The 12,807-nt window shown below is 40.8% G+C and overlaps 1 protein-coding gene across 20 annotated transcripts in view; it reads right to left on the minus strand.

Moving 5' to 3' along the window:
- Nucleotides 1-12,807, minus strand: part of SGIP1 (SH3GL interacting endocytic adaptor 1) — a 137,472-nt gene that overhangs the window by 55,622 nt on the left and 69,043 nt on the right. For all 20 annotated transcript variants that reach the window (XM_077928616.1, XM_077928612.1, XM_077928615.1 and 17 more), the window contains 2 exons: nucleotides 11,313-11,367; nucleotides 9,956-10,131 (listed from right to left, as the gene is read on the minus strand). In XM_077928616.1, the coding sequence (XP_077784742.1) occupies nucleotides 9,956-10,131; nucleotides 11,313-11,367 (231 nt within the window). The remainder of the gene's footprint in view (nucleotides 1-9,955; nucleotides 10,132-11,312; nucleotides 11,368-12,807) is intronic.

Below are 12,807 nucleotides of genomic sequence, written 5' to 3' on the forward strand. Positions count from 1 at the left end.
CCTGCACACAGCACTCCAAATTCTGGAACTGACCAGGAGGAAAGGGTTAAATACTCCCTCAACTCAGAGCTGCTGAGGGGCTCTTTGTCACTGCTCTTAAGTTTTTAAAACAAAAAAGATTATCCAATCACAGATCTACCTTGTCGTTTGTAGTTCGACCCATTGATACCCCATAAACCTAACTAAAGGAAGACATGCCATAGGTATGGAAGGGTGAGACATCGATTGTTAAGAAACCTAGCAAATTTTAATCTGCCCTCAAGGTCCCTTTCTCATATCTCTCTAGTAAATCCTTGTTAAAAAATAAATGGGCAAATTAGAGTTCTACTGTATTGGCTTATTTGCAGCAAGAAATTAGTAGAGAAATACAGACAAACAGGCACACACGTCATGAGTTTTCCGAAGAATGATCACATTAATTCTTATAAAAACAGGAAATGCTGTGGCATACAAAAGTACACAAGATGCAAAGAGAGATTAGGCAAGCCATCCTTCTTAGTTCCCCCGTACCAAAATGGGTAATAATGTATTTATGACTGTCCAAATAAAGGAATATAGGTGAGACACTTGTTGAACATGAGTGCATAAATGCTCTTGGTTATAGATTTAGATGAGATTATAAAAACAACAGAGCTGAAGATGCACAAGGATCAGTTTGGAATCATACTGCAATGCAAATCAAACTAACCAGGAAATGCCAAGTAATTGATAGCATTTATGCTCTTTTATGGGTGTTTTGTCTTCAGCGCTTAGATACTTTGTTTACTGGTGGTATGTAAACCTCTAAAATAAATAAATATAACTGAAGCAGCAGTGCTCTCTGGAGAGAGTTGAGCTATTTTTGGCTATAGCTTGGATACTACTGTGCTCATGATCTCACACAGTTTCAGTAACTTCAGTGGAACAATGCCAATACACACTAGCCAAGAATTTGTCAATACATATTTTCCTTTCATTCTTTCCAGTAAGCAACTGCTTGCCACTTCTACTTATCTGTGACATTTAAGGCTGGGGAAAGGAATCTGCAAATATCTAGTATGCCACTAATTTAGCCTCACATTTCATCAACATTTCTTTTTCAAAGTTTGGTCTCAGCCCACCAAACAGACACAATTTTCCTGACTTTATATTTGTACAAAAGCAGATCATGGATCTGATCCAGGGGCAGAGAGGCCCCACTTCACTGCCTGAGACAAAAGAGTCATGCCATGCCACCCACCTGCCACCCCACAAAATCCTCTCAGGTGGCAGCACCTGAGAAGCAGTGGCGAGCTCTGGCAGGATCTTGTAAAGCACATGAGATCTAGCCAGAAACTGCCACTGCTGGTTCTCTGCTAGTGGGGCGCCCATGAGGGAGTCTCCTCATGGGTGGGCCAGCCCTGATCTGATCCTACAGAACATCACATGAAGCAGCTGAGACCGTGCACACATAGCCTTTTAAACAAAGCTAAGATTCACTGATCAGCTGCTGGCCAAGGGGACTGAATTCTGTTCTTACTGCCAAACAGCCTATCAGCAGATTTCAGCTTTTTAAAGAGGGCTACATGCCCTCAGCTGCAACTGTTGTATCGGGAAGGGGTAGCTAAGTGAAAACCTGTTTACACATGCGTGTAGTAGCTAGTTGAACTGCGGAAAGTGTGCACATTATTGCAGGAAATAGTTCCGTCATGATGAGTCTACAGATAAGATGAAAGTGCCTGTCATGCTATTCTCTTCATGCCAGTGCAGGTTGTTGCTGCATTTGTGCTTTTGCTCTAACTTCCACCACAAAGCAGAGTAAACCAAATAGGTCTAATTCTCATAAATATGCAACATGTATTCCTTGGCAGGATGGGTACAGATGTCATAAGCCCAATGAAAGTGAAAGAAAACTACTGTGGATATAAAAGCTTACACATGAATTTAGTGGTGGAAGTGCTAACCCCCTTTTTATGTCTCCATAATTTAGGGAAGGAGTCAAATTAGCATATCAATATAGCAAAGTCCTGGATGTCTGGTTGAACCAGACTGTACAGCAGTCTTTATGTTGTCTAAAAAACTTGGAGAAATTAATGCAGTGAAATCCAGCACTGGATCTTCAGCTGAAGAGTAGTATACAAATTTAATAAATAATAATGGTGATGATAATAGGTCACAAAATACTATGGCTGAATGATTTTATGAACAGTCAAGAAACCAGAAGTAGAGTTACAGAGGTTCATACTTTACTTGTGGAAATTTGCAAAGTCCCCATTTATTCCAGCATTGTTAAGATTTAAAGCTTCATACCATTACATATATTTATGTGCAGTATGAATTGAATGGGATAAGCCACCACTCATAAAGAAAGCCAAATGGAAAATTACCAGTACCTGTAAATAATAAGATTTTGCATTTTATATTCTTGGTTTTATAGACTGTTTTTTAAAAAAGATAAATAAAGTGAATATTGCTAATGCAAATAATCCATTAAAATGATAGATACAAAGAAAGAAAACGGGATAGATAATTTCTTACCGGACTTTTCCTCTATAGAATGCATTAACAAATGGAGAAAAGGGAGGGAAAATAAGCATTTTCTAAAAACATAAGCATTTATGCATAGAATATCACTCTCTATGAAATGGCATATCCCAGTCTCCTGTCCAAGCAGGTCTGCTCAGTAGTAAAATGGGAAGTATGCTTAGGATTGCATTACAAGCAAACTAACAAATTCTGAAATGCCTAAAAGGTTATCATATACAAAATAGAGTAAATACTCATATAGAAGTGTAAATCAGTAATGTAAGTGCAGTCTGATCCCAGCTTATGCATACTCACTCAGAAATATGTTCCACTGAGATAAATGACATTTACCCCCCAAATAAGAGTGCATACAATTGCAGTCTTACATTGTAAATGCCCAGTTACACATTGCTGGTACACCAAATAAAGAGAAACGATATTTTCATACCCCACAATCAATTTTCCATTAAAATATGTATACGGCAGTAAACTGAGTATCCTGATGGACTTTAAAAGCTGTACCCTTCCAAAAAGTGTGGACTTGTTTTTATTTTCTCCACAATAGGCATTTGCAACAATTTTTGCTTCTTACTTTCGTGAAAAGCTATTTGACTTGAAAACAAACTTTCAATGTTATATTACTGTTATGATGGTGATGTTACAGGTGCTTTGTATACAGCCAAATACTGCTACATTCTTCTGGCAGTTATTTGAGACATCATTCTGGCAGTTATCTTGAGAACAGAAGTAGTCAGGAAAATGCCAATCATTATCCTGGCTTCCATTATCAGATTTACTTTGCTAATAAGGATAATAAAATAAACCATTTCCAGAAAATAGGGATGATAGATGTGATCCACTAAGTAACTGAAGATACATGCATTCTCTTCTGCCTAAGCAGGCTAGTACTATCACCCCCACCCTATTTAAATGAGTAGAAAACTTGTGGGTTATACATTTAGAATAATGAGCTTCCTTTTGTAATCCAATAAGAGACCAATTACAACTCAACAGAAGGCTCTGAGTAGTTCTTCCATCAAACACTACAGAAGAAACCTCTCCCTAAGCCTCAGTTTCAATCAAAAACTATTTGTTTGCCATCTACTTAAGGAATGGAATAAAGCAAGATTCACAAGACAGGTTCTTGTTGTGAAAAAACAAGTTCTTACTGTGGACTGCTGTTCTCAGAGGATGCTGAAGGTTATTTGGGAGGCTGGGCACCTCCTCTGCAGCTAGCAAACAGAGCAAAATTATGGCCTTTCCATACTCCCCAGAACAAGACTGGAAGTGATTGGGGAGCTGAATAAACAAAGAAATATTCCTCAAAAACCTCCTTTACCTGGACCATCCTGACCTGGGAAAAGGTCACATAAGAAAAGCCTCCTCGTCTGGGCGTTCCCCAGTTTAGGAGCTGACATAATAAATGAACAGGCACATACAACAGCTCCACTGCTTTCTTGGGGAGGAAATGCAGCTTGTTTGCCAGCCTAAGCTTGCCCTTAGTTGGGTTTACCCACTCTGTCTTCAAAGCCTCAGGCAGGTGCAATGCCTAAGGAGGACCCCATGGGCGTGGCTAAGGGGGACAGCTACCCCTCTAGATCAAGTAAATCAATAAAAATACTTAACTGAGGTTCTGCACACACACACACCCCCCAGCATGAAGCCTGCCCCTGCTAACATAAATCCTGACTACGCCCATGGAGGACCCTGTGGGAAGGCGAGTCTTGCTCCCTTCTGGGTGGCTTCTGTGGCATTCACCAAAAGCACCAGGAAAACTTCCAAAGGAAACAGCAGGGTAGGCTGCTTTCTGTCTTACTCCAAAAGTCTTCCCCCCTCTGCCACTTCCTGTATTTGGGGATTCAGACCCGGCCTCATATAGCTGTGTGGCCTGGCTAGGAATGAAACCCAGGGTCAATGGGAACATGCTGGCTTAGCTTTGTGCAGTGGCAGTATCATAGCCAATGAGGGGAATGTGTTGGCTTGCTTCTTTTGGGGGTTGTCATCCCTCCCCCACCAAAGAGAGGAGGTGCCTCTTTGGAACCCATGGATGCAGGCTTGTGGGAAGTACAAGAAGCCCTGGAAGAGCTTCTAGAGGAGGAACCAGAGTGGTCCCTGAAGCTCCTATTTCCTCTTGTCCTAAGACTGACCCTGGGACCTGCCCTTCCACCCCGTGCCATAGACCTCAGGAAGTATTCTCTTTGCTACCTCAATCCTCCAATGTGCTGCTCCATTAAGCATGCATGCTTGCTATGGCCATGCAAGAAAGTTCTATGAGAAAGAGTTCTGTGATGGGTTCCACACACAGCCACATACCTTATGGGTCAGGGATGCAGAAGCAGTGCCCCATGGTAGATCATGTGGAGCACCCAGCCTCCTTCTGCCCATCATCCATCAGCATCAAGAGATTCTGGTACACACCTACCCAACTCAGATTGCTGCCCTCACCCTTGGAGCCACAACCCAACTGCCAAGCCTAGGATGTGTTAGTAGGAAGGGGGAGGGGATACCTGGAGGCAGCAACCAAAGGAATAAAGGGATTTCTACCACCTCCCACCCCAAAGGAAGCAGGAACCATTTCGGCTCTTAGGAGCTCCAACCAAGCACCACCTGGAGGCTTGGCAGGTAAAGCCAGTCTGTTAAGTGCACAGAAGTCCCTCCTATATAAGGAAATAAATTCTGCTTTCCAGCTCTACAGCAGGTGCCTCCCTGAAGGTACTTAACACCTTATGGGATCCTCTAAAGAATATGCAATTCGTATTCCAAAAGAGGTTTGGTTTATTTCTGATAACAACTTCTCATTTGTCTCTTATCTGGACTCCTGGTTGTCCTCCTTATTCTATTTATTTTGAGACACTGCAATATCCAGCAAATGCTACTCGCTCCCAAGTGCCTCAATCCTGTTTTATGCTTCGGTGTTTGAGCAGATGGCCATTGGCTAAAGCAGGTTACAGGGCAGAGCAAAGCACTGCTAAGTCTATTAGCTTAATTGACATGGAGGAAGAAGTAACGATATATCAAAAAAAGAAAAGAAAAAAAGAAACACACTAAAAAAGAAGAGAAAAAGAAAAGCCCTATCGGTGAAGGTGAACCCTCCCTGCTGCTTGTCTTGTGCCTCACTGCTCCATCCACTTTTCTTCTTTCCTGGCTCCAATGCTAGAAGTGACTCAGGAGCAGACAAAGTGCCAAGAGAAATTAACTGCGGAGATGTAAGTTACAGGGAAAGACCATCCCATCCCTAGCTTTACTTCCCATTACCTAGCACCTATGTTCTTTTCATGTGCCATGAAAAGAACATAGGTGCTACCGTCACATATAATTGAATAGTGCAATTTATCTGGGAGTGGGAGATGCCAACACTGTGCTGGGAGTCTCCACCTCTAACATGTTTCAACATCTGAAGTAAGTTTATGTGCTTACTGATGTCTCTACACAATCCGAAACCCGGCCTTTGAAGGATTCCCGGTCATATAAAGAGGTCCGTACACATGCACAAATGCCATGTGCACCAGGCTCACTTTAGTACCTCTAAATGAACATGTGAAAGTTGGGGTAGAGTCTGCCATGATGATGCCCCCACCATGCTTGTTCTGCCTTGTTAGAATACCTCTGAGGATCTAGGCTAAGGAGAATCAGGTGGAATGAATGTAAGGCCAGGCTAACTTGGCTTCGCTGAATAAAAATGTCAAACAGAAGGTATTCTAGGCCTAGAGAACAGGATGACAGGATAGATTGGAAGAAAGGAAACCAAAAGAGGGTGCAAGAGGGACAGTGAAACCCTACTTCATCCTTATCAGGTACAATAATTGAGTAACTAAAGTAACTGCCCCACATCATCGTCTTTGCTCCTACCTCATCTCTTCTTAGCTAATGGAAATCCTCAAGCACACAGTCCTCCGCCTCTTATAAAAGCTTAAAGGCCATGTCCTCTATATACCACCCTAGGTGCCTTATGGATGAAATATAAAGACTTTATGAGGATGCTGGCATTTACCGTTTAGCCAATAATAGGATGTGGAAAACAAATATACAATGCTTTCACACATTAGATGGAATCCAACTATAGTGGAAAAAGTGTTGTGTTAGAAAACAAGGCATCACTTCTATTGATGAAACAGAGTACAGTCTTTTGAATTAAACACCCCAAATATCTTACTTAATTTACTGCTTTCAAATATAACAGCATGAAGTGCTGCTGTCTTAGAAAAGAATGTAAAGCAATGCAATTTGCTTGGTATATATTCTGTCCTTATTCAAAGAGTGTAGTTATAGAGCAATTTAGTTCAGTTATTCTTATTAGCATCCTGCTCTCCCTAAAGAGCATTACTGCTTTACATGCCAAGCTTCCTTAAGACGTACAGCATCAGTAGATCAGGAAGCTGCATTTTCTGCAGTGCAACAAAGCCATCATTCTGATTTACTGTTCCCACATCTTCCACAGCCCAGGAAATGAGTGTCACAAATCAACTCTTGAACCTGGCTTCCATATACAACAATATAATGCACTGTTGTCTTGCCTCCAAGCCCAGCTGCAACAGCCTGGTGACTGCATAATGACTGCAAAGCTCACTTGCTAGAATAAAGACCAACCGCCACAGCACATAAGCAAAAAACAGAATGCAATAGCAAATTTAAAAACAACATAAATGTGATCCCAGCAGTATTGTTAAAACACGTTATGTAGTTTAATTTAGTACAACTTCAGGGTTTTTTTGCTTTGGTTTACAGGGTAGAGACCAACAAATAAATAAACAAAAGTTGACATTGACACCTATTTCCTATTATGTAGCTAGTTCCATATTATTAAAACTTAAGTATCAGATGAAAATGCAATTGCTAAAAGTCAATCAACATTGGAAAACTTTATTTGATTGCAAATTAAAAACAGCTAATGATAATTCATTTTGTTCTATTGTAAACTGAAAAGCTTTTAAGCAATTATGTACCCACAGAACACTATTACTTAGAACAGCAATTAATTATAGATATAAGTTAGTCTTAGCTGTGACTAGGGATCAGTTAGGGGCGTTCTACAGTTTTTCTGTTGCCAGGATATATTCTGTCATGGCTTTCTCCCAAGAATGTCAGGATTAGTACTTCTGTGAGGGTACTGAAAAGTCCTGAAGCACTGTTCACCTCACATAACTATAAAACCCTGGGTTCCTTGCAAGGGGGAAAATGAGATATTTGCAATTTAGGTATGAATTAGTAGCATGTAAGTAAGTCTTACATTTACGTTTTGTTTGTGTGCCCCTCTGTCAGCAGTCTACCCTTGATTTTTAGAACAGTGGTAGACTGGATAGAAAACAAAACTAAGGAGTTAGAAGTGATCCAAGGGTATTCTCTAGCATTTCTTGTCACTAAAGCAGCATCCCATTTTCCAAAAATAAGTTGATCTTTGCAGCACTCTCAACCTAAGTGGGTTTTCCCTAGCAAGCTACAAAATTCAGCCTTCCGCAGGTGCTGTGTGTTCAGCAGCGCCTCCAGTGACAAGGTTATACAAAAGCTTTGAGAGAAAGTATTGCAATGTATTTATCAGCTTGTGTATGTGATAAGTCTGTTTTACTCAACAATGCCAGGCCCCTGGCCCTAAATGCAAAATCATTTATCAAAATAAGAAAACCTGTTTTAGCAGGAAAAGATAATCCATCCTCTTCCCCTCCCCCCCAAACATGCTCTCTAAATTGAACAAAATTATATAGATTTGATTCAGCTGTCATATATGCTTGTCCTCACTTTAGATTAAAATTTCCAGATGATAGAAGCAGAGGTAGCTAATCTGACATCCTCTAGATGTTGTTAGAATAGAGCTCCCATCATTCCTGACCATTGGCTATGGGGCAGATGGGAATCGTAGTCCAATAACACATTGGCTACTTTGGATTTAGAGTAAAATTTTAGAGAAAGCGTATGGTTTCATGTACAAGCACACAAAACAGCGACTTCTGAGATTTTACTTTCACATTTTTTTATTCCACAGTCCTCAAAACTCACAAGCAATACTACTGGACTATGGCCCCACACATAACACATTTTTTAAAAGGCATTGTTGCCTAACCTCCTTAACAAGGGAGCCTACAACCCCCCCCCCCCCAAATCTGAGCAGTTTGAGTGAGTAAGATTTTTTTGCAAAGCTTCAAGGCAAAGACAAGTCAGATAAGACTTTGAAGAGATAAAGCCCACACTGAATATATAAACTGCCGCTTGCCCTGAAAGGGTTCAGTCGCCATCCCTGCTCCTTTGCTTTCCTATGAGTTCTGGAATCTCCAGTGGGAAATGGATACTGTACAAGTAATTTCCACAAGGGAGAAGGTCCTCCAAAGCCTTTATCTCCAGGCTCTCTCTCATGGCTGGCAACCTCTTTTTTATTTCACTTCAATAAATTATTCAAAACACATTTTTTCTTACTTGCTGTCATTGGATACACAAGGACTAGTAGCTTACCACGGCTCTGTTCTCTTTATCACAAACACTTTCGTTGTGTTCACACTTCATATCTACACTTATACATTTAAAACATTTTACAGTGTAATCCTATGCATGCTTAATGAGGTCTCCCTGTGTTCCGTGGGGCTTTCTCCCCGGAAAGTGTTACAGGAGTGCAAGTCCTGCTTGTGTGCAAAATTTTCAGATGGAAATAGCATGTGGGGAAAGTGCTTAAAAAGTACCTCTCCCTCTGTGCCAGTCTTTCCTTTCAAATTGCAGCCTTGTATTCTGTTGGGGGTGGGGGAATCCTCCAGATCGTATCACAGAACTACTTGCCATGTCTTCTCCTTCTCCAAGGGGCAAAACAATACCATCTTCATTCATTCTCTGCTGCCCCTTATGACATAACAATCCAGACTATTTCCAATAAATTCGATTCTGACTTTACATGGAATCTTACGTTGCCAAATTACAGCTTTACACCTTTAAGCATACCTAATGGCTGGCTTTCAAGTCTCAGAGGGTGGCTCAGCATAAAGCATAGGGGGGGGGGGTCCTACTTCCCCTAAAAAAAGATCAAGGACCTCTCCTGAGCTCACAGAATCAATATATGGCTATCTGGCTTGTGGGCGTGTACCTACAAAAATGTGACCCTATTTTTAACAAGTAAAGTCATCTGTAATTAGTAATGTCTTATTTTTTGTTATAGTGCTGCAAATGTTTTTTCTTTTGGCATGGATCAAAATAGCCGTGCCATTCACTGATATGAGAAACATTAGGCTTACTGAAATGTACTTGGCATGCACAGAAAGTTGCTAGTGCAGTTCAGCAATATACTTAAAAAAGCAACCTGTTGACATGCAGAACACATTTTTCAACACATCCCGAACCAAAAATAGTTTCTGAAAAGCCTTGCCATTGTGTGATAAAACCAAGATTTGTTATAATAAAAATGCTAATACAAGGAACAAATATAACAAGAAAGCTAAGCAAAATTAATTTTTGAAAATCTAATCAATCACCATATTAAAAAAAGAGTTTTGCTTACCACTAGAGATGGTGAAAGTGCAATGTTGCCTATAGAGGCTTTCAGTTCATCAACGGTTGCCGCACTCTTAAGAACATCTTTAGACTGCAAGGGCTTAATCTTAATGTTGAATTTCTTGTGTGCCTCCTCTTCTTCTTCAGATTCACTTGAGGAATAAAAGTGCTTTCCTTTGGTAGGTAGATCACAGTTAAAGAGAAATGTTGTTGAATCACAAAATGTAACTTTTGGAACTGATTGGCAAGGGCCAACAATGATAAAAACAGATTTACAAATTCCAGAGAGTAACAGCAACCAGCAGCAGCACCGTAAGATATGAGGTGGTTAATATGTATTGCGGAAGGCAAACTATATTGCTATTGGGCCCAAGCCATTTAGGATTTTGTACACTAGTATTAACATCTTGAATCGGGCCTAGCAGCTCACTGCCAAGCAGTGCAGCATTTTCATAACCAGAACCCTACCAGTTGCTGCAACTTCCAACTGTCTCCAAGTGCAGCCCTGCACACAGCAGGTTGCAGTAGTCCAAATGGGAGATCAGTACAGCATGCTTAGCCCAAGCTGTTCTTGTCCAGGAATAACCACAGCTTGTGGACCAGCCTAAGCTGGCCATTAGCACTTCTAGAGGCCATAGGGGCCACTGGAGACTAACACAGGCAACTTCCAACCTGCACACATTTAACTTGTGTGCATTCAGCTTTTCACATTTGGCTAAAATAAAACAAAACAAAATAAAATAAAATAAAAGGGGTGGAAAGGAAGCGGGGTTCCAGGAAAAATGATTTTGGCAATCCCATCCGCCACAGAACCCAATGTGTTTTGACTATATGCAATTTTGGATTTACACTTGATCACCAGAACATAACCCCTGCGTAAGTTGAGAGTAGCCTACAATAGATTCTGGATCATCAAGTTCTCCCAGACTACGATCCTGTACCTTCAGAGTAAGTGAAACCCTTTCAGAACAGGTCATCCACCTAATTCCTGGACACAAGATCGGTCCATCCACAATACCTCCATCAGGATCAATTTCAGTTTCTTGCTCCCCACCCAGACCATCACTGCCTCCAACACTAGGCATGAGTGTTGGCTCCTTTTTTCTTTTTATAATGATTTCTTAAAATTAAATTTTACTTATGGCCACTATCTTTTCATTCATAAAGCCTCTTGAACATTTTAGGCTCCTTTGGGAGGAGGGGCGGGATATACATTTGATAAATATATAAAATAAAATAAACTTGAGATACTGATGTTTCGGGGGCATCCAGCAGTATGGAGGATGGCAGCAGGTGGCCACACTTGAACCCACACTTGTTTCAGAGTTTGCAAACTGAGTTGTAAAACTGACCATGAAGGATATAGCCTGGTTCGTCTGGTCTGATGCTGTATCCTTCTTCATCAAGCTCAGGTGAATTCTGGTGCAGCAAACATAGTGAAGCAATTAGAGTACTTGCAAAACATTAAGTAATCACTCTTTCTTTCCCCTCTCTCACACCAATTGCATATTAATAAGAAGCACTTGTCCAATAAACTATTGGTATATGCAATGCTCTCTACGCTTAACTAAGAATGAAGAGTCTACCCAGGAACCTGTTTTCTCAGCCAGGCAGTCAAACAGTTGTGCTAACTGCTCTGATCTCTGTGCAGTAGGGGGAACGTGGGGTGAAAATATTAAATAGATAAGGAATATGTCTAATATAAGAAAATGGTGGCTTGGAAATATGGAAGACATCAAAGCATTATCTATGCAAATATTTGCATGAGACCTCTTGCTAAAGAAGGGCTCATTTCCAGTGCCTGATAGAATTTTCTTTTTGCACCTTTGCCTTCTGGTTGCTACTCTTTAAAAGTGATGTCCCTGTATCAGAGATCAAGTTGGCTCTCATTTATTAAATAAAATCTAGCTTCCACCTTGGTTTACATGGCCATGATAACATTTACAACAGAACCAGCTGCTTCTTTTCTGATGGTTTACAAAATTCCCATGTTGCTTCCTTCTTCAAAAAGCTCCAAAGTGATTAATAACTAAAATTAAAATACAGTAATAAAACGCATAATCATATAAAAACATAATCAGAATACAAGCATCCTGTCACTGGTGCCCCCAAGAAGAACATCATGGACCATGGTATGGAAAGTTGTCAAGCGATCAAGGACAATCAATGGGGACACATTCCCCCATCTCTCTGCTGACACAAGGTATAATACAGGATGGCCTCATTGCCTAAACCAGGCCTAAACACAGAATGAAGTAGATCTAGAAAATCAGCTTCATCCAAGAGTGCCTGGAGACTAGAGCTGGTTGGTGCCCACCGACTCAAGAACCGGGCTCAGCAAAGGGACATTTGCATAGTTATACATAACATTTGGGTCTAATGAAAATTATGAATGAGTAGTCTTGCTGCTGGCTCTTTCGTGGGACTACTCCCTCTCTCAGAGAGGCATTAATTATCTTCTTGGGCTAGTTGGCCATCCCCTCCCTACTGGATGTTATCAGTCATAGCATGTACGGGAGCAAGAACACCTACACCCTTCCAAGCACATCATCCACATTCTCAAGCCTTATTGATTGATACTCATCCATGAACATCTGACAAAATAGTGTTCTGGATACTCTTAGAAACTGGCCTGCTATAATAGTGAAATCTAGGTCTCCATGGATACAAGCAATCATATCTTCAACATGCCTTACAAATAATTCACAGCAGGGCATTGAGAGTTCCACCATATCCTTCAGGCCAATATGTAAAAGCATCCTATAAAGCTCTGGTGGATGAGACACCAAGGATGATGGAGGCAGAGAAGTAATTTTTTACTGCCTTCACCAGCACAAAATAGGCTTTACAATGAGCACA

The sequence above is a fragment of the Podarcis muralis genome, chromosome 5 (assembly GCF_964188315.1).
Source record: "Podarcis muralis chromosome 5, rPodMur119.hap1.1, whole genome shotgun sequence".
In the NCBI taxonomy this organism is placed as follows: Eukaryota; Metazoa; Chordata; class Lepidosauria; order Squamata; family Lacertidae; genus Podarcis; species Podarcis muralis.